This window comes from Bufo bufo, chromosome 2, assembly GCF_905171765.1.
Source record: "Bufo bufo chromosome 2, aBufBuf1.1, whole genome shotgun sequence".
NCBI classification, from domain to species: Eukaryota; Metazoa; Chordata; class Amphibia; order Anura; family Bufonidae; genus Bufo; species Bufo bufo.
This window is the reverse complement of record NC_053390.1, coordinates 455,461,364-455,484,653: the sequence shown is the minus strand read 5'-3', so window position 1 is coordinate 455,484,653 and position 23,290 is coordinate 455,461,364. Positions and strand designations below refer to the sequence as shown.

The following is a 23,290-nucleotide window of genomic DNA, read 5'->3' as shown; positions in this document are numbered from 1 at the left end:
TATTTATGCGCAGAGGTACAGGCGCATCCCATGCACATTTGTGGATATTTGGATCCACATACATTATTTATCTGCATTCACATGAAGCAATGTTTGGATATCCAAATTAATTTTGGATCATGCTTTCGCTCTAAAAATATATATCTATTTTTTCCAAGTTATCTGAATCCACTTCATGTATTTTGGATATCTTTGTATTTCCTCTGGTTCAATCCATTTGAGTCCACTCCATGTATCCTGGATGCCTTTGTATTTTGATTGGCCTGATTACCGTCTGTTGTGGTTAGCCCTATTTAAATGTATGTATTTTCTTCTGACCTTACAGCCTGATGAGGGTGGCGGCCCGCCACTGAAACGCGTAGCTAGCCTTTTATGTATGTTTTTAATAAATAACTTTTATAGACAGCAGAGCAGCGCGCTTTTGTTTTTCTTTTTCTGCTCCTTGTTGAGCGAATATGTTCCTATGTGTATTGCGGACTCCATCTGGAGGATCCCGGCGAACAAGCGCAGCACCCTGACCTATCCTCTCTACAGGAGAGACTACGTCATTTCCTAGTGCTATGTCTGGATTTGCACAATATTATTCGATAAGGTATTCTCACCTTGAGTCCTTATCTGGGAACCCTAAGGTATTTCACAAGGGAGCGTCCCCTATTGTTTTTTTATTTTATCAGTGATTGATAGCATTATCTGTGTAAGTGTCTATATATACATAGCTGTCAGTCACTGATTGTTGTACACAGGGGAAGTGATATCAGTGATTGATAGCATTCTCAAGTATGTATACAGAGATAGCTGTCAGGCACTGATTGTTGTACACAGGGGAGGCGTTAGTCATTATCCACTATAATGGGACTCAGAGCACAAATAAATGTCTTTCTTAAAAATTACAAACCTGGTTTCTATGCTCCCATACACTCCACGGTGCCTTTTCCATTGTTTTGTCCTGCTAAGTGCACATCAAGGATCATATGAGTCACCGTCCAAAAAAACTGCATGGAGTGTACAGAAGCACAGAAACCGGGAGGTGGTCGGACGTGTGTACAGATTCCAAGACTGTTATTCAGCTTGCACACTGTGCCGAGTTTCAAGATTATTGGGAGGCGGTGCCTGCATGTGATGAGATCATTCACATAATAAATAAATCAAATAAATAAATAGTCTTATTTGTAATTTTTAAGAAAGACATTTGTGCTACGAGTACCATTGTAGTGGATATTTGTATGCAAAACGTGACTGCAGGGACTCAGGAATTCTATGCTGTTAATATCATTATCAGTGATTGATAATATTCTCTGTATAAGTGTCTATATACATAGATAGCGGTCAGTCACTAATAGTTGTACACAGGGGAGGTGTTATCAGTGATTAATAGCATTCTCTGTGTAAGTGTGTATACATACATAGTTGGCAGTCACTGATAATTGTACACAGGGGAGGTGTTATCAGTGATTGATAGCATTCTCTGTGTAAGTGTGTATACATACATAGTTGGCAGTCACTAATAGTTGTACACAGGTGAGGTGTTATCAGTGATTGATAGCATTCTCTGTGTAAGTGTATACACAAAGATAGCTGTCAGTCACTGATAGCTGTACACAGGGGAGGTGTTATCAGTGATTGATAGCATTCTCTGTGTAAGTGTGTATACATACATAGTTGGCAGTCACTAATAGTTGTACACAGGGGAGGTGTTATCAGTGATTGATAGCATTCTCTGTGTAAGTGTATACACAAAGATAGCTGTCAGTCACTGATAGTTGTACACAGGGGAGGTGTTATCAGTGATTGATAGCATTCTCTGTGTAAGTGTGTATACATACATAGTTGGCAGTCACTAATAGTTGTACACAGGGGAGGTGTTATCAGTGATTGATAGCATTCTCTGTGTAAGTGTTTATACATACATAGTTGGCAGTCACTGATAGTTGTACACAGGGGAGGTGTTATCAGTGATTGTGTATACACTTACACAGAGAATGCTATCAAAGATAGCTGTCAGTCACTGATAGTTGTACACGGGGCAGTCTTAAGTTCAGAAAGAGCAGAGAATTAAATGTATAATATTGTACATTTTACTGAATCTCTTCCCATAAAACTATATAATAATCTGCTCAGTTCCTCCAGCTCTATAACATGCTGCCTGCAGATTACATTGTATTTCATAGAGAAATACAATAACTGCTCTTTAACCCGTAGGATACCAGCGCCATACATGTAACTGGGACAGCACTGATAGCCAGACCCCTGCTGTCGGTGAAAACACAGATGCCGGCGCATTAACCCCTGCACTGCCGCGGTCAGCGCGGGCCGCGGAACGTGCGGTATCCTGCCGGGTGCGGGGTGTCCATCGGGTCCCCGCGCTGCTCTGACTGGGACCTGTTGGCAGGGAAGGCAGCCCGATACCTTCCTTAGGCATCATGGCTGCCTTCCGTTAGAGCCTATAAGATCCAGCCCCCTGGATCTCACAGGCAGGAAGCTGTAAGTGTTTTACACTGGTAATACACTTACAGCCAATGTATTACAATACAGAAGTATTGTAATGCATTGTAAAGGGGACCAGACCCCCATGCGAGCTAGCGCATGCGCAGTGTCGGCATCATGTTCATTCCCTGTGCTGGCATCAGCACAGGGAACGAACTGCGCATGCGCTAGCTCACGCATCGCGAGATTTCGGCACTCAAGCTCTGTGACGTCAGCCAGCAAGGAGGAGATTCGGAGGACGCGGGGCGGTGTTGGGCTCCTTTCCGCTGGACTACTCTCCGGACACAGGACACATATCAGGTTCATTTGCATATTGATCAAAACGTTTTTTTAACACAATAAAAGCGCAGAGAGCTGTGGGGACTGGGTATAGCAGATGTGCTAGCGGCCATGTAGCAGCCCATGTCCCCAGCTCTATGCACTAAATCATGGTGACAGGTTTCCTTTAAAGTGACTTTCCCAGAAACACAAAACTAGTCCAATAATTTGGGGGAATTGCATATGTGCGCACCCTTCTCCAATGAGAATGGGAGCAGTACTAGCTAATTTTTGCAATGATCAGGATTGCACGACTTTAGATTATTGGATTAGAGAACACAAAGGATATTTTACAACAAACAAGTGCTTTGCGATTTCTTCTACCTCACAAAACTTATAAAACATGAATTTAGAGGCCCTAAAAAGCTTTAGTCATCTGGAGAACATAAAACATGACTGTTACGAATTAAAGAACTAGTAATGAGACGATTAAGGCTAACTTTAAAGACCTACCTTTTTCATAAGCCTTCAGATTCTCTTTCAGGAGTTTACATAGCTGATAACCATTTAAATGGAAAAACCGCAATTGTTCTCTAATGGTCACGTGTTCTACTACTGCTGGTAGAAGCATTCCTAAGCTGCTCTTGGAAATTGGCAGTCCAAGACCCACTGCTAGAGTCGGTGCCAAGTCGGTTTGCTGAATCATCTCAGGTTCTTTAAATGTACCTAAAAAGAAAGCCATACAATGCCAATAACAATATTATGGCAATATACTGAAAATTTACTCATTGACAAACTGAAAAATCATAAAAACTGAAAAACAAAAATCATTTAGGGAATTAAAGAGGTTGTTCCATGTGAACATTTATTGCATTTAAACAGGATAGGTCATAAATGTTCAATGGGGGCGGGTCCCATCTCTCCTGTCTCAAGAATGGGTTCCCGCTGAATGTTCTGCAATTTTTGAAGTTCATAGCAGTGGATTGCCATAAATGTCCTGATGGGAATAACCCTTTAACTCCACTCATATCTTTGTGGCAGCGTAGATTCCACAAGCATGATCTAAATATGCTGCAAAATATAACTATTATATATCTTTAAATGTACAGAAACCTCCTCATTCACCAAAAAATATATCTAAAAATCCATCTAGTGTAAAACAGTTACCGTAACATTAGAAGGGAAGGAACGTGATGATGAGGATCACATTACACTCTTTCAGTCTCATGCTGTGAGAGGGGAGGGGGAGTATCAACAAGACACAATAGTCTCAAAGCACACAGCAGAGCTCTGACATCACACCAGGAAGTGCACGCCCACCAACCCACCCAACAAGCATGGAACAAATGTTTATTTACAGGTAGTCATTAAAATAAATCAACTAATAAATGTTATACCTGCTTTGTTTTGAAACGCTGAACTTATTAACACAAGCGGGGTCTGCACTTCCTCATCAGATGATCCTCCATGACTTCCTGCTTCAGACATTCCATGATCACCGCATACAACAATTAAACTTGGGAGCGACATATCATCCTGTAGTTAAAAGAAATTAATGGTTACTGATGCGTGTTTTATGCATACATTAAAGAGGACCTTTCACAGTTTTTATTTATTCTAGATAAATACCTTTACTTGTGGGGTTCTGAACGGATACAAGCGTTTGCATTATAGGTGCGGATCCGTCTGTGCAGATACAAGACGGATCCGCACCTAACGCAGGTGTGAAAGTAGACTAAAACTGTGTCCGAAGGCCAAATCCGAAAGGGGAAAAAACTGTAACCTTTACAATTTAAGAAAAGTGTGATGGGCACTACACTAATTCTACAGATCTGATCTAAGGAGGCCTCAGCTCTTTCGGCCCAAGAGGTAGAAACCATTCTCCTGGAGTGAATTCCCAAAAAGGAAGCAAGGGAAAGGTCCTGACTGACATAATAAATACCAGTAGCCCATTTTATCCACCTACTATTAGTGGTTTTGTTAGCCGGAGAGCCTTTATTTGTGCCCTGGTATTGGACTAGTAAGCTTTCAGCCCTCCTCCAATCTCTAAAAGACTCAATGTAAGGAATAAGTGTTCCTCTCTGTTGTTTTTGGGGTTATCACAGAAAGAAGGAAAAACAGGGCTCAGCAGTACCGCAGAGATAGATACTTGGATGCAGTCAATAAAAATCACAGGCAGTATAGTGGATATGTATAAAAAAAAGGACAACAGGCATTTCGTGCTGCCACCCTTCATCCAATCAAGGAAGCAGAAGAACCATGGAAGAATGAAACGGCTGTATCCACTATACTGCCTGTGATTTTAGTGAAGAAATAAAATTGCCATATTTTAATTGGCGAGAGCCATGGATATTTCTCTCTACATTGATTACAGGTAAATCTACCAGGGACCCACAGCCCTGGAGAGGTATGTCCTGGTGATGCTTCAGGCAAGCTATCCCCCTGGACAGGAAATCTAAACTGGAGATCTGGAGAGGTGTGCCCCCCTTTTATGTTACAGGTTTCATGTCAAGCGGTGGAAGGTCCTCTCCTCCAGAGGTGCCAATATGTGTTAAGGGGTAAAGTATAAAGTATATTGTCAGAAGAATAAGAACTATTGATCAATATTTATTTTCAGTAATTTCTTTATATAGAAGAAGTGCAGTGCCAATACCTGTGCAAACCTACTATACATGGCATATCTTCTGCTATATCTTTATACTTTTGTAGAAATACTACAAAATACAAAAATAGATCTAAAATACAAAAATGTATAGGAAAGCACTAGAAGCTTCTTACGTTTGATATCAGAGCAGAGTGAATCTTTTTCAAGACAAGGTCCATTTCATAAAGCTTTGGTCCAATTAAATGGCTGTGGGGTCCAGTCAAATGCCCAATGTGATCTAATCCAAGATAGTGAAGTACCAGCATATCCCAATCATTCCTCTTTAAAACATCATCTAAATGCCTGGTAACATTATTATCAACCTGAAAGAAAAAAATGATGTATGGAAACAGTATATGCAAACACATATTTTCAGATGGGCAGCTCAAGATTGGACTGTGCATCCTGGGGCCCACCAGGAGAAGTTATTCTCTGGCCCAACCGCTATATCATTAATAAAGTCTAATATAGTTTGATTCAAAGAAATTGACCCTAGCTGCAAGTTATTGGCCCCAAAGGCACCTCCACTATGGTTTACGGGCCTGGTCCCACCGGAGGATCCTCTGGTACTCGGGTGGGCAAGTCTGATGCTGCAAAAACATGCGCTTCAATTGAAAATACAATAAAACTTGGGGGGGAAAATAAATCACAGTTGGGTTGTCAAACCACACACAAGCCACATACATGAACCCCTAGGCAGCTCCAGCAGTTGACCAAGCCATTAACCTACCTCAGTAAAGTCTGAAACAAAGAATGATGTTGTCCCATCATACTCCACAAAATGCTTTGGAAAAAGTTTTATCCAGGTGTCGTCACCATAAAACACTATTCTTTTTCTAGCTTGCTTTGCCTGCCATATCAAGTTGTCTTCCAGTAGTTCATGTGAGTTGAGATTGACTACAATGTCAATAAAGCCAGGTATGCTGCCAGTCATCAATGCCTGAAAACACAGAACAGGAAAGATTTCATACTAAGATCATAAACCAGACTATGTACAGTATGCATCCAAATGGGATACGCAATCAAGATAGAAAGCTAAATCAGCAATAAGATTAAAGAATAAGCCATTCTAAAGAATGCATGTAGTTCTGAGACGTCTTGGCCCAGATTTACTAATCTGGTGTCCGCTTTACTAAGGCCGTGAACAAGGTCTCGGGATGAGACCGAAACGTTGGCCAGTGTTGATTTATTAAATTTCCTTGATGGAAAATAAAGAAGTACAATTTACTATTTAATTATACGAGTGCCGCGGTGTATATTTTATAACCATCTATTTTTACCGCTGGGCACCGGAAATATACCATAGGCGTGCCGTCCAAACAACCTTTTAACTGTTAAAGGGGCGGACACTGTGGAGGTCACTGCTAAGGGGGCAGGGGCCACTATTAAAGGAGCAACTGCTGTGGAGGTCACTGTTAAGGCAGCGGGTTACTGTGGAGGTCACTATTAAAGGGGGCAAACCCCTGAGGAGGTCACTATCAAGGGAGTGGGGTGCTGTGAAACTCACTGTGAAGGTCAAAGTTAAGGGGATGGGCTGCTGTGGAGGTCCCATTTTAAAGTGGCTGGGCACTGTGGGGGACTGTGGAGTTCACGGTTAAAGGGGCTGGGTGCTGTAGAGGTCACCGTTAGGGCCCTTGCAGACGAGTGTTGGTCACGCTGCGAGTCCGCAGCGCAGCTCCCGGCCTGAACTCCCAGGGCTGCCGGGCGTCACATAGGATTATATTGATTTATGATGCTATGTAACCCTTACAGTTCTGGAATGTATTGGATAACACTGGCAGCATTATGCCATTTCTCACTTTCCATTCTGTAGAAAGTCCATTATCCAATAGATATTTCTGCTGATAACATTAGTGCAGCGATTTACAGTCAGAACCATGGCGTTATAAGCAGGATATAGATCTCATTACTGACAGCTCTCACTACATGCTCTCTCTTCTGAATTCAGTATTGTGTGCAGTCCGCACAGTGAGCAGTCACTTGTCCCACACAGATTAGTGCAGTGTGACGACACACAATGCTATGTACACATAGAAGTACACCGTGGGGGAGATTTATCAAAACGAGTGCAAAGGAAAACTGGTTTAGTCGCCCAATGAAACCAATCAGATTCCTCCTTTCATTTTCCAAAGGAGCTGTGAGAAACGAAAAGGTGGAATCTGATTGGTTGCTATGGGCAACTAAGCCAGTTCTACTTTACACCAGTTTGAAAAATGACTATATACTGACTAGTGTTGAGTGAACTTGTGTTATCAAGTTCGGCATACAAGATTCAGGTTATCTAAGAAATCCGTTATGGATTCCGCTACCACAGACCATAAGGGTCCATTCACAAGTCCGCAAATTGCGTATCCGCAAAACACAGTCACCGGCCATGTGCGTTCCGCATTTAACGGACCGCACGTGGCCAGCACTATGATAGAAATGCCTATTCTTGTCCGTGGCTGCGGACAAGAATAGGACATGCTCTATTTTTTTTGCGGGGCCGCGGAACGGAAGTAGATAGATAGATATAGATAGATAGATAGATAGATAGATATATATATCTATCTATCTCACATACACACATACCGTATTTTTCGCTTTATAAAACGCACCCGATTATAAGACGCACCTAGGTTTTTGAGGAGAAATATAAGAAAAAAAAAAATTTTTAACGAAAAGGTGTGCTTTTGGTGGGTTTTGAACTAATGGTGGTCTATGGATGACACTATTATGGGGGATCTGTGGCTGATGCATTGTTCTGGGGTGGATCTGTAGATGACACTTGTGGGGGGGAATCTGTGGATCACACACTGATATGGGGAGATCTGTGGATGACGCACTGTTATGGGGGGGGTCTGTGTAAAGTCTGTTTATTTAATGCTCAAGCAGTGGCTCTGGTTTGTTAAACTAGCACTCACTATCAGTATTAAATAAACCGATTTTACATGTAAAGACTGCTGTGAGCGGGGCCTGGTGTAATTGAGTACAGTGACTGCACCGGGCCCCGCCGCGAGCGCAACAGCAGTTGCCGGCCTCCAGCCCCTCCTCCCTCCCTGCTGATACAGTACATCGCAGGCTGCGCTGTGCAGCATATCGGCCGGTGATGTATCAGTGTCAGACATTAAAAAATTGCACCATTCGCTTTATAAGACGCACTGCCATTTCCCCCCCCCCCCCCCCACATTTGGGAGAAAAAAAGTAAGTCTTATAAAGCGAAAAATACGGTATATAAGGCCTCATGCACATGGCCGTTGCCGGCCATGTCTCCTATTGCGGCCCGCAAACAGCGGGTCCACAATATGCGGGCACCGGCCGTGTGCTCCCCGCATGGACACTTGAATGGGCCCGCAATCTGGAGCTACGGTGCGGAAAGGAGGCACGGAACAGTGTTTCTGTCAGTGCCTCCTCAATGCAAAAAAATATATAGAACTTGTTCTATTTTTTTACGGTGCGGACGGATCACGGACCCATTCAAGTTGAATGGGTCTCGATCTGTCCCAGCTGCCGCACGGATGTTGCTCGTGCATTGGGGACCGCAAATTGCGGTCCCCAGTGCACAGAACGGCCACACAACGGCCGTGTGCATTAGGCCTTATTCTTTTTGTGAGGAAAGTTAACCAAAAAAAAAAAAAAGGCTGTTCTGGCACAGTTTTTATTTTTGGCTTTTTACAATGTTCACCTGACAGAGTAGATAAGGTGATATTTTTATAGAGCAGGTCGTAATGACGCGGCGATACCTAATATGTCTATTTTTTCAATTTTATTTTTAAATTACACAATTAAAAAAACAAAAACATTTTTTGTGTTTCTATTTTCTGAAAGCCATATTTTTTTTATTTTTTTTGGGCTCATTTTTTGTGTGATGAGATGACGGTTTAATTGGTACCATTTTGGGGCACATATGAATTTTTGATCGCTTGGTATTACACTTTTTGTGATATAAGGTGATTTTAAAAAAAATGGCTTTTTAGCCACATTTTAATAAAAAATATTTTTTTTACGAAGTTCAGACTGGTAGGATCACATGCTATTTTTATAGAGCAGGTTGTTACGGACACAGCGATGCCTAATATGTGCATTTTTTACATTTTGTTTTACACAATAAAAGCATTTTTGAAAAATAAAAATCATGTTTTTGTATTTCCATTTTATGAAAGCCATATTTATTTTTTATTTTTTGGGCGATTGTCTTAGGTAGGATCTCAATTTTTGTGGGATGAGATGATGGTTTGATTGGTATCATTTTGGGGCGCATATCACTTTTTGTGATGTAAGGTGAAAAAAAAATTTGCTTTTTTGGCCCGCTTTATTTTTTTTTTACGGCGTTCACCAGACGGGTTGGATCACATGATATTTTTAGAGAGCAGGTTGTTAAGGACAGGGCAACACCTAATATCTCTATTTTATTATTTTATACAATAAAAGCATTTTTTTTTTTAATCCTGTTGCTATGTTATGAATATTTTTAAATTTTTTGGTCGATTGTGTTATGTAGGGGCTCATTTTTTGCGGGATGAGGTGACTAATTGGTACAAATTTTGGGTACATATGACTCTTTCGATCACTTTTTATACAATTTTTTGGGAAGGGAGGTACTTAAATTGCAATTCCATCCTATTTTTTATTTTTTTTTAATGGCGTTTACCATGCGGTAACGTGATTATTTTACAGATCAGGTCATTATGGAAGCGGCGATACCAAACATGTTTAGCGTTTATTTTTTACATTTTTAATCGATTACCATATTTTTCGCCCTATAAGACGCACCTGCCCATAAGACGCACCTGGGTTTTTGAGGAGGAAAATAAGAAAAAAATATTTTGAACCAAAAGGTGTGCTATTGATGGGTTTTGAACTAATGGTGGTCTGTGGATGACACTATTATGGGGGCATCTGTGGATGGCACTGTTATGGGGGCATCTGTGGATGGCACTGTTATGGGGGCATCTGTGGATGGCGCTGTTATGGTGGCATCTGTGGATGGCGCTGTTATGGGGGCATCTGTGGATGGCGCTGTTATGGGGGCATCTGTGGATGGCGCTGTTATGGGGGCATCTGTGGATGGCGCTGTTATGGGGGCATCTGTGGATGGCGCTGTCATGGGGGCATCTGTGGATGGCGCTGTCATGGGGGCATCTGTGGATGGCGCTGTCATGGGGGCATCTGTGGATGGCGCTGTTGTGGATGGCGCTGTTATGGGGGCATCTGTGGATGGCACATATATAGCATCTTATGTGTCATCCACAGATCCCTCATAACAGTGTCCCTGTGTGGTGAATGGGGGCGGGCATCTGTTTCTGTAATGGCAAAGGCATTGAAGTGCGCATGCACCGTCTTCCTGGCCTCTGCCAGTGCGCCTGTGCGAGATTACGGCGCTTCTCTTCAATTTCATAGAGGCAAGGCAAGTGCAGTGAATAAATTAGCTAGGAAGCGGCTCTGGGTGGGGAATATCTGTGGATGACACTGAGGGGTGGGAATATCTGTGGATGACACTGAGGGGGGGGGGATATCTGTGGATGACACTGAGGGGGGGGGGATATCTGTGGATGACACTGAGGGGGGGGGATATCTGTGGATGACACTGAGGGGGGGATATCTGTGGATGACACTGAGGGGGGGGGATATCTGTGGATGACACTGAGGGGGGGGGGGATATCTGTGGATGACACTGGGGGGGGGGGATATCTGTGGATGACACTGAGGGGGGGGATATCTGTGGATGACACTGAGGGGGGGTATCTGTGGATGACACTGAGGGGGGGGATATCTGTGGATGACACTGAGGGGGGGGGATATCTGTGGATGACACTGAGGGGGGGGATATCTGTGGATGACACTGAGGGGGGGGGATATCTGTGGATGACACTGAGGGGGGGGATATCTGTGGATGACACTGAGGGGGGGGGATATCTGTGGATGACACTGAGGGGGGGGGGATATCTGTGGATGACACTGAGGGGGGGGGGATATCTGTGGATGACACTGAGGGGGGGGGATATCTGTGGATGACACTGAGGGGGGGGATATCTGTGGATGACACTGAGGGGGGGGATATCTGTGGATGACACTGAGGGGGGGGATATCTGTGGATGACACTGAGGGGGGGGATATCTGTGGATGACACTGAGGGGGGATATCTGTGGATGACACTGAGGGGGGGATATCTGTGGATGACACTGAGGGGGGGGGATATCTGTGGATGACACTGAGGGGGGGGATATCTGTGGATGACACTGAGGGGGGGGGGATATCTGTGGATGACACCGAGGGGGGGGGGATCTGTGGAGGACACCGAGGGGGGGGGGGATCTGTGGATGACACCGAGAGGTGGGAGCTCTGGAAGGGGTGGAAGATCCGGGAGGGGGGTGCCATACATTTTTTTGCTATGGGGCCCAGTCATTTCTAGCTACGCCCCTGATTGGTAAGATTGGGCGGGCACTGGAGCGATAGAGCGCCCTGCTGTAGGAGAAGCTGGCGGGAGATGAAAGGAGGAGGGGCCAGCTCTTGGTGGTGTCGGGCACACGGCGCAAGCATGGCGGTGGAGGATCTGACTGAAGCCTAAAGACCAGACATCAAGGTAGACCTGCAGAATAAGGTGACAGTGCAGTATGTGATGTATACATGTGTGTAATGTATGTAGTGCAGTGTGTGATCATCACATACATTACACACATGTATACATCACATGCCCCCTCACAGTAATATTACTCTTCACAGATGTAATGCTCGCACATGCCCCCTCACAGTAGTTATGCCGAGATATGTGCCCTCCTCACAGTAGTTATGCCCCGATATGTGCCCTCTTCACAGTAGTAATGCTCACACGTGCCCCCTCACAGCGTTTGCATTTCTTTCTGGCAAAGCTACCTGGTTCCGGGCCGCAAAATTTATACGAAGTCTAGTGCGGCCCTCAGATGAAAAATTGTTGGGCACCACTGGCTTAGATATATATATATATATATATTTATTTATTGATAGAATATTATTCGCCAAGCTAAGTGATGGATTCCCACAGGAAAGACTTGTTTCAAGTCCTTCCCATTTAAGATATGGTCTAGCAAAGATCCTAGATCCCTGTTATTTGTCTTAATAGTCTTACCAAAGTCATCTATGTGAAAATAGTCCAGGATGGGGCGGAAGGATACAGTTATCTCTTCTAAGTTATATCCTTGAATGGATTTGCCCATCTTGAAGTCATGTGATGTGTAGTTGGTTAGAGGGGGGCAGAATGTATTTAGCATTCCATATTGATGTCTAGGATTAGACATGCCCATCTTGATATCATGAGGTTTTCTCTGAACAGACGTAATGTATATAACTTATGTTCCTATTTGATATCCTAACCTAATAATAGCTTGGTTATAATGTGACAAGTTATTTCCACTCACATGTATTGTTAAGCTTGTAATGCTTTATATTAACACTATATATATATATATATATATATATTCATTTGCATGTATCATTGTGTTTATTTACTTATTTATGTTTATAATCTTGTAACCAATAAACCTGTGTATTATTGTATAATGCAGAACTACATTTTATCATTAACATCATCTCACGTCAAAAATAACTTATTTATCTGAGGAAATAGTCGGACTCAGATGTGAATTGTATCGATTAGGTTGTCTACAATTTACCAGGTCATGATTTTAAGACTTTATGACAAATTTTATAAATTTAATTTTTTTATGTTTAATTATTTTTATGACCATTATTAATCATTCTTGATTGAATTATTACCCCCCGACAGTGTGCACATAGGAGGAGTTACAGAAAATCTGTCAGATGATGAATTGTAAACTCACTGAGAGCAGCCTGCTGTGCATAGGAAGTACAGCAGGCTGTAGAATTGAAATGATAAAAGAGAAATAAATACAACCAATTGGACAAATGATTTTCTCCACATAATTAGTGTAACTTTTTTTTTAAACAAAGCTGTCTATATCTTTTAAATATACCAAAATTATAGTGTTTGGTTTTTAACATTATACAATAATACGCAGGTATAATAAAAATATGCAGATTTATTGGTTACATGGTTATAAACAAATATAAGTAAATAAAGACAATGATACATGCAAATGAATATATATAGCGTCAATATAAAGCATTACAAGCTTGTTTTCAGAATGCAGCTGTGGGTCTGGCTTCTCACACATCTCATTGCTACCTACACTATTACCCTGCAGTACTCAATGCGAAACATAGTAATATATGTGGCCATTCAAATTAATGGCATGCCATGGAATACACAAATGTCCCATGTCTGTAAAAGTGCCAGCTGCAATCGGTAAACAGTTCTCAGCTCTGGCTCAGAGGGGTATTTTTTCAGATCAGGGCACCCTCTATGGTGTCCATATGACTTACTAGGGTATCCGGACAGGGGAGCCTAGGAGGTGACCCATTTAAAGGGTTATTCCGATTGCATTCCACCATGATATGCCATCCCTTTCTACGGCTGGCATAACCCTTTAAGATGCACTATAAGATCCATTTGTATAAACGTATTAAATATCACTTGATCTTATAGTCCACTGTTTCCTACCACTACTAACAGAACAGAAGGGAAAGACCAGGAATCCACGATGACAGGGTGGCAGCCAAGGGTGTGAACGATTATGGCGTTAAAGAGCCACCTAAACATGTTTAAACAACAAATAAAAAAGTAATGCTCTCTTTGATCCCCCACTGCTCTTCCTGGGGCCCGTGCCAAACTCGGTATCTTAGCATCCAGCAATGAGGTCTCGACCCAGACATGTAACTTGCTGTAGAGGTGACCAGTCATCATCACAGAGGTCACTATACACAGACTGGAGTGGAACCCAGGAGGCTTCAGAACAGGAGCAGCAGGGGATCAGTAAGGTGACTATTACTTTTAATACTTTCCTACGTTCTAAGTGTTTATTTTATAAATGATTGGCTGGTCACGTCTTTTGAGAACCATTCACTCCTGCTTGCATACATGCCCTTCTCCACGTACACCACATCAGCCAGGACAATGTAAATGCTTTGGTCTCAGTGATATCTCCTTCCTTAATACACACCATGAAGTGAACCATGTTGTGAGGAACCATCACCTCCATATACTGCATTGAACAGTCAATACTCATGCAGCTCGCTTGATGCTGTGTGCTGGAGGCATGAATGCAAGCTGAGGATTACAGGATACAAGCGACCTGTAACAGACATTAACCAAGGAGTCATACTGCTTTTAAAACTATACAGAGGAAAAAGGCAAAGTGTTTAAAGGGGTTCGAAGGAATTATTTAAAATGGCCGCCAGCAACCTGTCCTGGAATGTAAGTAGGACTAGTTCAGTTTTCATTTTCTGATGGTAGGGTTTTTTTTTATTTTATTACTCTATATGATTTGAGGACCACAGGGCACAACAGACAGGTACTCATTGACTTCTATCAGAGAGTGTTCTAGACATGCTCTGTAATTTGTGCAGAGGTCACTGTACAGGGAGGGGGAGCTGTGACATCACCTATTGTGAATGGTAGATCCTAAGTCATTGATATGTGTCATGTGTCATTGCAATCCTACATGTGATGATAATGAGATGACTGCTAAAAAGTGATCACTACAGAACAGGAAGTGGATATAAATTATGTAGTGGTTGTGCACACCTCATTCAGTTTATTCCTGCACTTGTTTATTGGGACTTTATTATGAATTAATTGCTGGATGAACTGCATTATAGGTGGATTCATGTTCATATCCTAACGTTGTTGACCAATCAAGTTGCCACACAAAGAATAGCGGAGATATCCATCACAGGGACCCTTCTGCAGTTTGGTCCCTACTGTTGAATATTTCTGATATTCTCTGGACAACCATTTTTATACACTGTATATCTACCTTACATATTTTTGACTTACGTGTACAATAAAAATACTTATTACTATAGGAACCTTATGCACGAGTGTGTTGGATGAATCCTTCTAAATGAGGTGTGCACAACCACTACATAATTTATATCCATTTTCTGCCTTATAGACTGGGTGTGTCTATATCGGTTGGGGCACCCATTCCATATACAACAACTAGGTGAGCCATCACAAACTATATTTGCCCCCCTCAGAACAGGAAGTGTCAGTCTTTTATTAGGCTTAGTGGTCAGTGTGGAAGCTGCAGAATTTTAGGATGGCGACATGGAAAGTTAGAAAAATAAAACACCAAAAATTCATAAAATATGCTAGTGACACGTTCTCTTTAATTCCATACAGTATCACTACAAGGGGAAATAAATGAGCTGTCTGGTAATGCATGGATGTGCTGCGTCCTCCTGGCCAATAAATCATTTTAGTGCATAAAACGAGTACTAATTTAAATAAAACAAGTACATACTTCCTAGTACTAACCTTAATGCGAGGCATTGTAACAGTTGGAGCTGTGGCCTCTGCAATAAAGCTGAGGGTTGACCCCTTTTCTATAAGTTGTGTTATGTAAGGCATGTGCTCTTTTCCTTTAACACCAAATACAAAGTCCTGTCTCAAAGCATCTATGAGAAGAATGACAACTCTCTTAAACAGGGGATGGGGAAGTTGCGTCCAGTTAGATGTTTTCCCTGGAACGAAAAAAAACAAAAAACGAAAAAACACTACATCAACATCTACGCACAAATACTTAGAGTGAAACATCTTTAAAAGGGTTGTCCAGCTTTTTGGACTTTTTCTAACTATCAACCTCAACCTGTTAAAGAAATCATACTCTCCTGCTCCCTGACACTCCATTCCAGCTCTCTTCAGAGGTCATCTGGCCCCCGTGCTGTAAACTTCCAGATGGACAGGATCACACGCCCCACTGAAGCCAACAGATGGCCTCAGCAGTGTCATGTCCCAAGAAGCATGTTGCTATTGGGTCATGTGTCGTTGGGGACATGCCATCCCTTAGGCCAGTCATTGGCTGTAGTGGAGTAAGTGACTGTCTGGTAGTTTACAGGATGGGGACTGGAAGACTAGTAAAGGGAGTAAGGAATCCAGGGAGCTGGAACGAAGCAGTGGGGAGCCGGTGAGGAGAATTTTTCAACAGTCCAAAAAGATTGACAAGCCATCAAAGGGAGTCTACAAAATTGCTGATGGAACTTAGTAGGGGCCATGGAAAGCATGACAAACATTGCTTTTGTGTTTATTATCAGGGGTAGTATGTATATGAACTTTCATTCTACCAGATGCAAGTGCCTAGGAGAACAAAAGGAGCTTTGCAAATAGTCTAGATTAATGCAGACCTGTGCAGCTCCATGGAGACAGACTACAAGCCAACCTTAAATCCTACAGTCATACTCCTTTGTATGTACACCAAACTTCTTGCCAAGCTACCAAAGTTACCCTACTGTTACCCAGGAGATGGATGAAAGGGAGAATGACAGCAGCACCAAACTGTACGATTTGTTTATAGTCTGTTACCATGGAGATACACTGGTTTGCACAGTAACTGTAGACAAAAAAAAGGTATGACCTTTCCATTAAAGCAACTGCTGGAGATCACATGCCTATTATTAGTGAACCTATATCCACAGCAAAATCTGAAAGAAATTAATGTGATTTTCCACAATTTTATATTGATGACTTATCCTCAAGAAAGGTCATCAATATCTAATTGGTGGAGTCCTACTCCTGGCACCCCCTGCCAATCACATTGGTGCTCTAGTGGGCGGTGCAGTCTCTTCCTAGGCCAGTGACATCATATTCATCAGTCACATGGCCCAGGTGCTGCTCAGTCCCACTCGAGTGAATAGGCCTAAGCTGCATTAACAAGCATAGCCGCTATACAGTGTATGGTGCTGTACTTGGTAAGCTGCAGCACTCATCAGAATGCCATGGCCTCTTTAAACAGCTGATTGGCAGGGGTGCCAGGTATAGTACCCCCACTGATCAGGGGAGGATAGGGCATCAGTATTAAGCTCCTGGAAATCCCTTTAATAACATATTAGCTTATGCTGAAATACAGTAAATCCACAACAGTAAGCTACAGAAATCCACAGCATCTGCATCAGCCACTACGTAAATGTGCTGAAGATCACCTGATAGATGACCAAAACACCACTTTGCCCAATGATGCAATTGTTCATGTGGCTCATATCTGCCGCTTATTTCACTGTGTAAACAGGCATGTGCTGCCGACAAACAATTAAACTCTCTGGGGACGAAAGATCGTAGTAGCAATCATTAATCCCCATTTGCCCATGTAAATTGGCCTTAAAAGGGCTGTCTCATCTCAGACATTAATGGCATATCGCTAGAATAGTGGGACCCATGCCATTCTGCAGAATGAGCCCCCTGAAATGAAGGACAGTGCACCGCCCTAGGGTAGCTGCCCTCTATTCACTACTATGGGAGTTCCAAAAGTAGTCAAGCAGGCAGTCCGACAGCGGTGACCGGAAAGGTGGTCGTGCATGTGTGGTGGGCTCTCCCTTACTTAGGGGGTGTTGTTCTTGTGGTGGGACTCATAGCTATCTGACTTTGATGGCATATCCTAGCACTATGCCAGGGAAGGCCAACCTGCGGCTCCTTGCTCCTTCATTTGCGGCTCGCAGGGGAGCGGTCTGGCCAGCTCTTACTATCTAGGCTGCGCAGCCTAGTATCTCCTCCTATAAGAGAACATGGCGTGTGCTGCGCTCAGCGCGCACTATGTTCTCTCCGCCCAGGCAGTGGAGAAGGAGGGAGGGAGTCCCTCCCTCCAATGACGTGGCCACCGCTGGTCCCAATGAAAAGAGCAGGCTCTGAAGCTGCCCGCACCACTGCCACCAATGAATGGGCGGCTAATTAAAGCAGAAGGGAGGGACGGGGGAGGGAATAAACTGCTGCGCTCAGCGGAGAGCAGCAACCTCCTCCTCCTCCTGAGTGTCCTGTCCTCAGCACCGGAGTCAGTGTGCAGCCAGCATAGCAGGTACCCCTCCCCCACACAGGCAGGCAATAAACATATGTATCAGGCAGCCAGTAAGATTGGCATTCACTGGAGGGATGCTGTGATTAAAACTAATCTTTATTGAATATACCGTAAAACAAAGGATTGACAAAAAAAAAAAAAGGGAAGAACCCCTCCCAAATAAACACCCTCAAAGAATATAAATCTGCCTACGCCACTCAGTGACCAATATTAACGCGCGTACTGGTCCGCTGTGTTGCTATTAGACCCCCCAGCTTCTGTGCACCCAAGGTAGGTATTCAGGGTCAATTGAACTCACTACGTCCCTGCAACACTGCTACAGGTGATCCCCCACCTCACATCAGACAGTCTGCCATCAAAATGTGCGTCCAAACTGGATCGGACGTTCACAGGCAGTACTGACTAGATGTGTACCTGCAGATTAGGTTGATAAACATCTGTCCATATCTGACAGCTTGCCAAAGCAACCGGGTGTCCGCTTCATAGACATGTGCAGGCACGAATCAACCTGACTAACTATCGGTACACACAGTACACCCTGACTGCTGACGTTGCTCTACACGTTTCGCCATAAGGGGTTTAAAAAAAAATATATATTTAACAGCGAACTAAAATCCTGTATATCGTTTAGGATAAAAGCTCCCCGAGTCACTTGGCAGTTATTGACAGGTGTCACAGGTAGCACAGATGGCTGGCGATGTGCTAGGGGCAGGGCTCCAGATGGCGACTAAAATGGTCGCAAATGTGACCTAGAATTGCTAAATGGCGACAAGACTTTGCTCTGCCGCTTTCACAAACTGACATGGCAGGTGCTGCTCCCAGCGCGTGCCATGTTCTCAACAACACAGGGGAGAAGAAGGCAGTCCCTCCCCCCTGTACTGCTGCTGCCACCACCAATGGGCTGATAGCAGGGAGGAGGAGGGGAGGGGCTGTGGCCACTGCGCCACCAATGAATATCGTTTATGCTTAATACAAACGCAGGCTGCGGGTGCCGGACATATCCCATACCCGGCACCCAGCCTCTATGACTGTGCGCTGCGATCCGCCGCCATTAACCCCTCAGTGCTCCAGACTAAAAAAATAATACCTAGTAGCCATTGGCTCCTGAACGGAAAAATTTAGGAGCCAAATTAAATTTTTAGTCGCCAAGTCGAAACCGACTCCAAATTTTGGTATCGTGACAACGCTACGCCAATCTGATTGGCGTAGGGTCGTTTCGATACCAAAATTTTGATTCACTTTCACCACCATAAAAAAGTATTGCGATACACAATACCACGCGGAAAAAAAAAGCCGCGTGCATTTCGCATTTTATGAAACGTTCGGCGGTTAATAGAACAGTCCTATCCTATTTTTTGGGGTGACAAGGTGACTAAAAAATGGCGAATCGCATGTTTTTTATTTATTTATTTCTGTTACGGTGCTCACCGCATAGGAGATATTTTTTAATAATTTAATAGTTTGGACTTTTCGGACGCAACGCTATGTAATATATTAATTTATTTATTTTTTATATATTTTATATTGGGAAAGGGGGGATTTAAACATAATATTTTAGGGTACTTTCACACTAGCGTTTTTCTTTTCCGGCATAGAGTTCCGTCACAGGGGCTCTATCCCGGAAAAGAACTGATCAGGCATTTCCCCATCCATTCTGAATGGAGAGTAATCCGTTCAGGATGCATCAGGATGTCCTCAGTTCAGTCATTTTGACTGATCAGGCAAAAGAGAAAACCGCAGCATGCTACGGTTTATCTCTGGCGAAAAAACTGAAGACTTGCCTGAATCCCGGATCCGTCCTTCCGGTCTGCGCATGCGCAGATTGGTAAAAATGTGTAAAAAGATACAAGATGGATCCGTCTGTCTGCATGACAAGTGGAGAGACGGATCCGTCCTTGCAATGCATTTGTGAGACGGATCCGCACCCGGATGCGTCTCACAAATGCTTTCAGTCACATCCAGATCGGCAGATCCCGCAGGCAGTTCTGACGACGGAACTCCTTGCCGGATCACACTGCCGCAAGTGTGAAAGTAGCCTTAGGCCTCTTTCACATGGGCGTCATGTTTTGGCTCCGGATGCGTCCCAGTGCATTGCGGCAAACCCGCGCGGGTAGGTACGCAATTACAGTCAGTTTTGACTGCGATTGCGTTCCGTTGTTCAGTTTTTATCGCGCGGGTGCAATGTGTTTCGCATGCGCGTGATAAAAAACTGACTGTGGTACCCAGACCCGAACTTATTCACTGAAGTTCGGGTTTGGGTTATGTGTTGTGTAGATGTAATTATTTTCCCTTATAACATGGTTATAAGGGAAAATAATAGCATTCTTTAATACAGAATGCTAAGTAAACTAGGGCTGGAGGGGTTAAAAAAAAATAAAAAATGTAACTCACCTTAATCCACTTGTTCGCGCAGCCGGCATCTCTTCTGTCTTCATCTGTGAGGACGTCACTGCGCTCATCACATGTCCATCACATGATCCATCACCATGGTAATGGACCATGTGATGAGCTCAGTGACATCACCACAGGTCCTTTGAAAGAACAGGAGAGCTACGCGATCAATTGGAGGAGGCGAGTTAATTAATTTTTTATTTTTTAACCCTCATTGGCACTGTGCCACCAATGTTTATTATACTGGGGTGGGGGGGGGGGGGCGCACTGCGCCACCAATGAAGATAACTGACCTGTTAATACAAATACAGGAGGCGGGTGCCGGAATTAAATAGCCGGCACCCGACCTCTATGACAGGGAGCTGCGATCCGTTGCAGTTAACCCCTCAGGTACCACAAATCGCAGCTCCCTGTCATAGAGGTCGGGTGCCAGCTATTTGATTCCGGCACCCGCCTCCTGTATTAACAGGTCAGTTATCTTCATTGGTGGCGCAGTGGCCACAGCCCCTCCCCTCCTCCTGTCTCTCTTCTTATTGGCGGCGGCAGCACAGGGGGAGGGAGAGACTCCTCCACTGCGCTGCTGAGAAGAACATCGGCGGCGGGGCAGAGAACTATCATCTCCGGTGTCCTACCGCTGTATTCAACTGCAGAGCTGCGACGGCGGTTCTAGTCACAAATGGCGACAAGACTAAAAAGTCTTGTCGCCATTTGTAAATTCTAAGTCGCATTGGCACCGCACCCCAACCCCCCCCCCCCACCCCAGTATTATAAATTAGAATCATTGGTGGCGCAGTGCGCCACCAACCCCCCCCCCCCCCCAAAGTATTATCATTGGTGGTGCAGTGCGCCCCCAACCCCCCAGTATTATCATTGGTGGCGGTGGCAGTTCCGATCGGAGCCCCAGCAGTGTAATCCTGGGGCTCCGATCGGTTACCATGGCAGCCAGGACGATATGTAATTTTAAAATATTTAAAAATATCTCCTATGCGGTGAATGCCGTAACTGTAAAAAAAAAAAAAAAGTGCAATTTGACATTTTTTTGTCACCTTGTGTCACCACCAGTTATGTGGGAAGGTCTGTTAGACGTTCTTCTCTACCTCTTGCATGAGGTTCTTTGTTTTGGTTTCACTTTGTCATCTCCTTTCCTTCTCCCAGCTGTCACCTATTTACACTGATTGTCTCCCTTTATACTCCCTCCCATACTGCCTCACTTTGCGGTTTATACTACTTCCTGGATGAGGTGTTCACTGCTGGAGGCTGCTACTGCTGATTCCTCAGATAAGTCCTTTTCCTTTATTTGTGTTTACTTGCTGGCTTGATTGTAGGTGACCCTGACTCGGTCCGTATTAAGTGCAGGGAGCCGGTGGTCGTGTCCCCTCACTATTATAGGGTTTTCAGGTGTCAGATAGTATAAGGAACGTGGACATGCAATCGTCTACCATAAAGATCTTTGCATGGGCATAGCAGTCAGGGATAGCTCTAGTGGTTTTATAGGGCTCACCCATATGCTCCTTAGTTTGGGATCAAGCCAGTCGGATGTTTATTTATAAGTTCCAGCTTTCTGAAACACCATCCGTGACACCTTGTCCCGACAAAAATTAGGATCGGACTGTTCTATTATGGTTCAGACGTTCCATAAAATGTGGAATGCACGCGGCTTTTTAGGAGTTTTATTTTTTTCACGTGGTATCGAGTATCGCAATACTTTTTTATGGTATCGAAATCAAGTCAAAATTTTGGTATCGTGACAAGTCACGGACATCTGCGCCGTACATATACAGCACAGGTCCTTAAAGGGTTAAATACACTTTTAAATGTTTAAAAACTGAATTGCAGTAATACTGTCGTGTGCACGGATATTTGTGGCTCCTGGCAGTCATGCGGGTTTTTCTGGCTCTTTGTGTCTGTAAGGTTGGCCCCCCTGCACTATGCCATCATACCCCTTTAAGTTGCCCCCTCATCATTTCAGCACCAGAGACAGCACAGAGAACCAATTCCCCACATACATAGGCAGTGCATGCATTCATTAGTTGTATTCAAGGTGGACAACATGGGACATCGCCAGTTACATGCAGACATTACCTGCCCAGGGTTCTGCTGGGATCTCAGACAAGCTGCTTTTCCTGGCCTGAGATCGCACAGGGACTGGGAAAAAGCCGCGCAGAAAGAGAGCAAGGCCAAGCACCTGGATGACAAGGCAGCAGCAGGCCAGAACCGCCGAACCGACCTTCATGGCTCTGCTGTCAGGCAGCACTAATCTCCAGGAAACAGCTGTAGGGAATACAGCGGCGACAGTTTTCAGGGGAACTTCCGGGGTACAGCGTCGTGGAAGGGACAAACTTCTTCTAGCGCTAAACAGCTTGAGAAAACGATTCCCTACAGTAGTGAACGGTGAGAGGTCATGTGACCAGGTAACCGCAGCACGGCGGCCAATCAGAAGCGAGCCCGCTCCCGCCTTCTGTTCTGCTTCGGGAAGTTACTTCTTCTTCACCTAAGGAAAAGCGGGTAATTGTACTATGCGGTACCGCATCTGCGGCTCCTCCAGGAAGTAGCGCGCGTTGTAAGTAAGAGGTGGGAAAGCATAGCCGTCCTGTAGGGCTGTGGGATCTATGTAGTTCTACTTTACACCAGT

General features: G+C 44.0%; 1 protein-coding gene across 1 annotated transcript in view; it reads right to left on the bottom strand.

Annotated features, from left to right (window-relative positions):
* Window positions 1-23,069, bottom strand: part of PIGG (phosphatidylinositol glycan anchor biosynthesis class G) — a 66,114-nt gene extending 43,045 nt beyond the window's left edge. The window contains exons 1-6 of the mRNA XM_040417607.1: window positions 22,741-23,069; window positions 15,741-15,946; window positions 6,117-6,326; window positions 5,521-5,709; window positions 4,140-4,278; window positions 3,256-3,468 (exon numbers count right to left, since the gene is read on the bottom strand). Of these exons, the coding sequence (XP_040273541.1) occupies window positions 3,256-3,468; window positions 4,140-4,278; window positions 5,521-5,709; window positions 6,117-6,326; window positions 15,741-15,946; window positions 22,741-22,891 (1,108 nt within the window). The 5' untranslated portion in view covers window positions 22,892-23,069. The remainder of the gene's footprint in view (window positions 1-3,255; window positions 3,469-4,139; window positions 4,279-5,520; window positions 5,710-6,116; window positions 6,327-15,740; window positions 15,947-22,740) is intronic.
* Window positions 23,070-23,290: the final 221 nt, after the last annotated feature.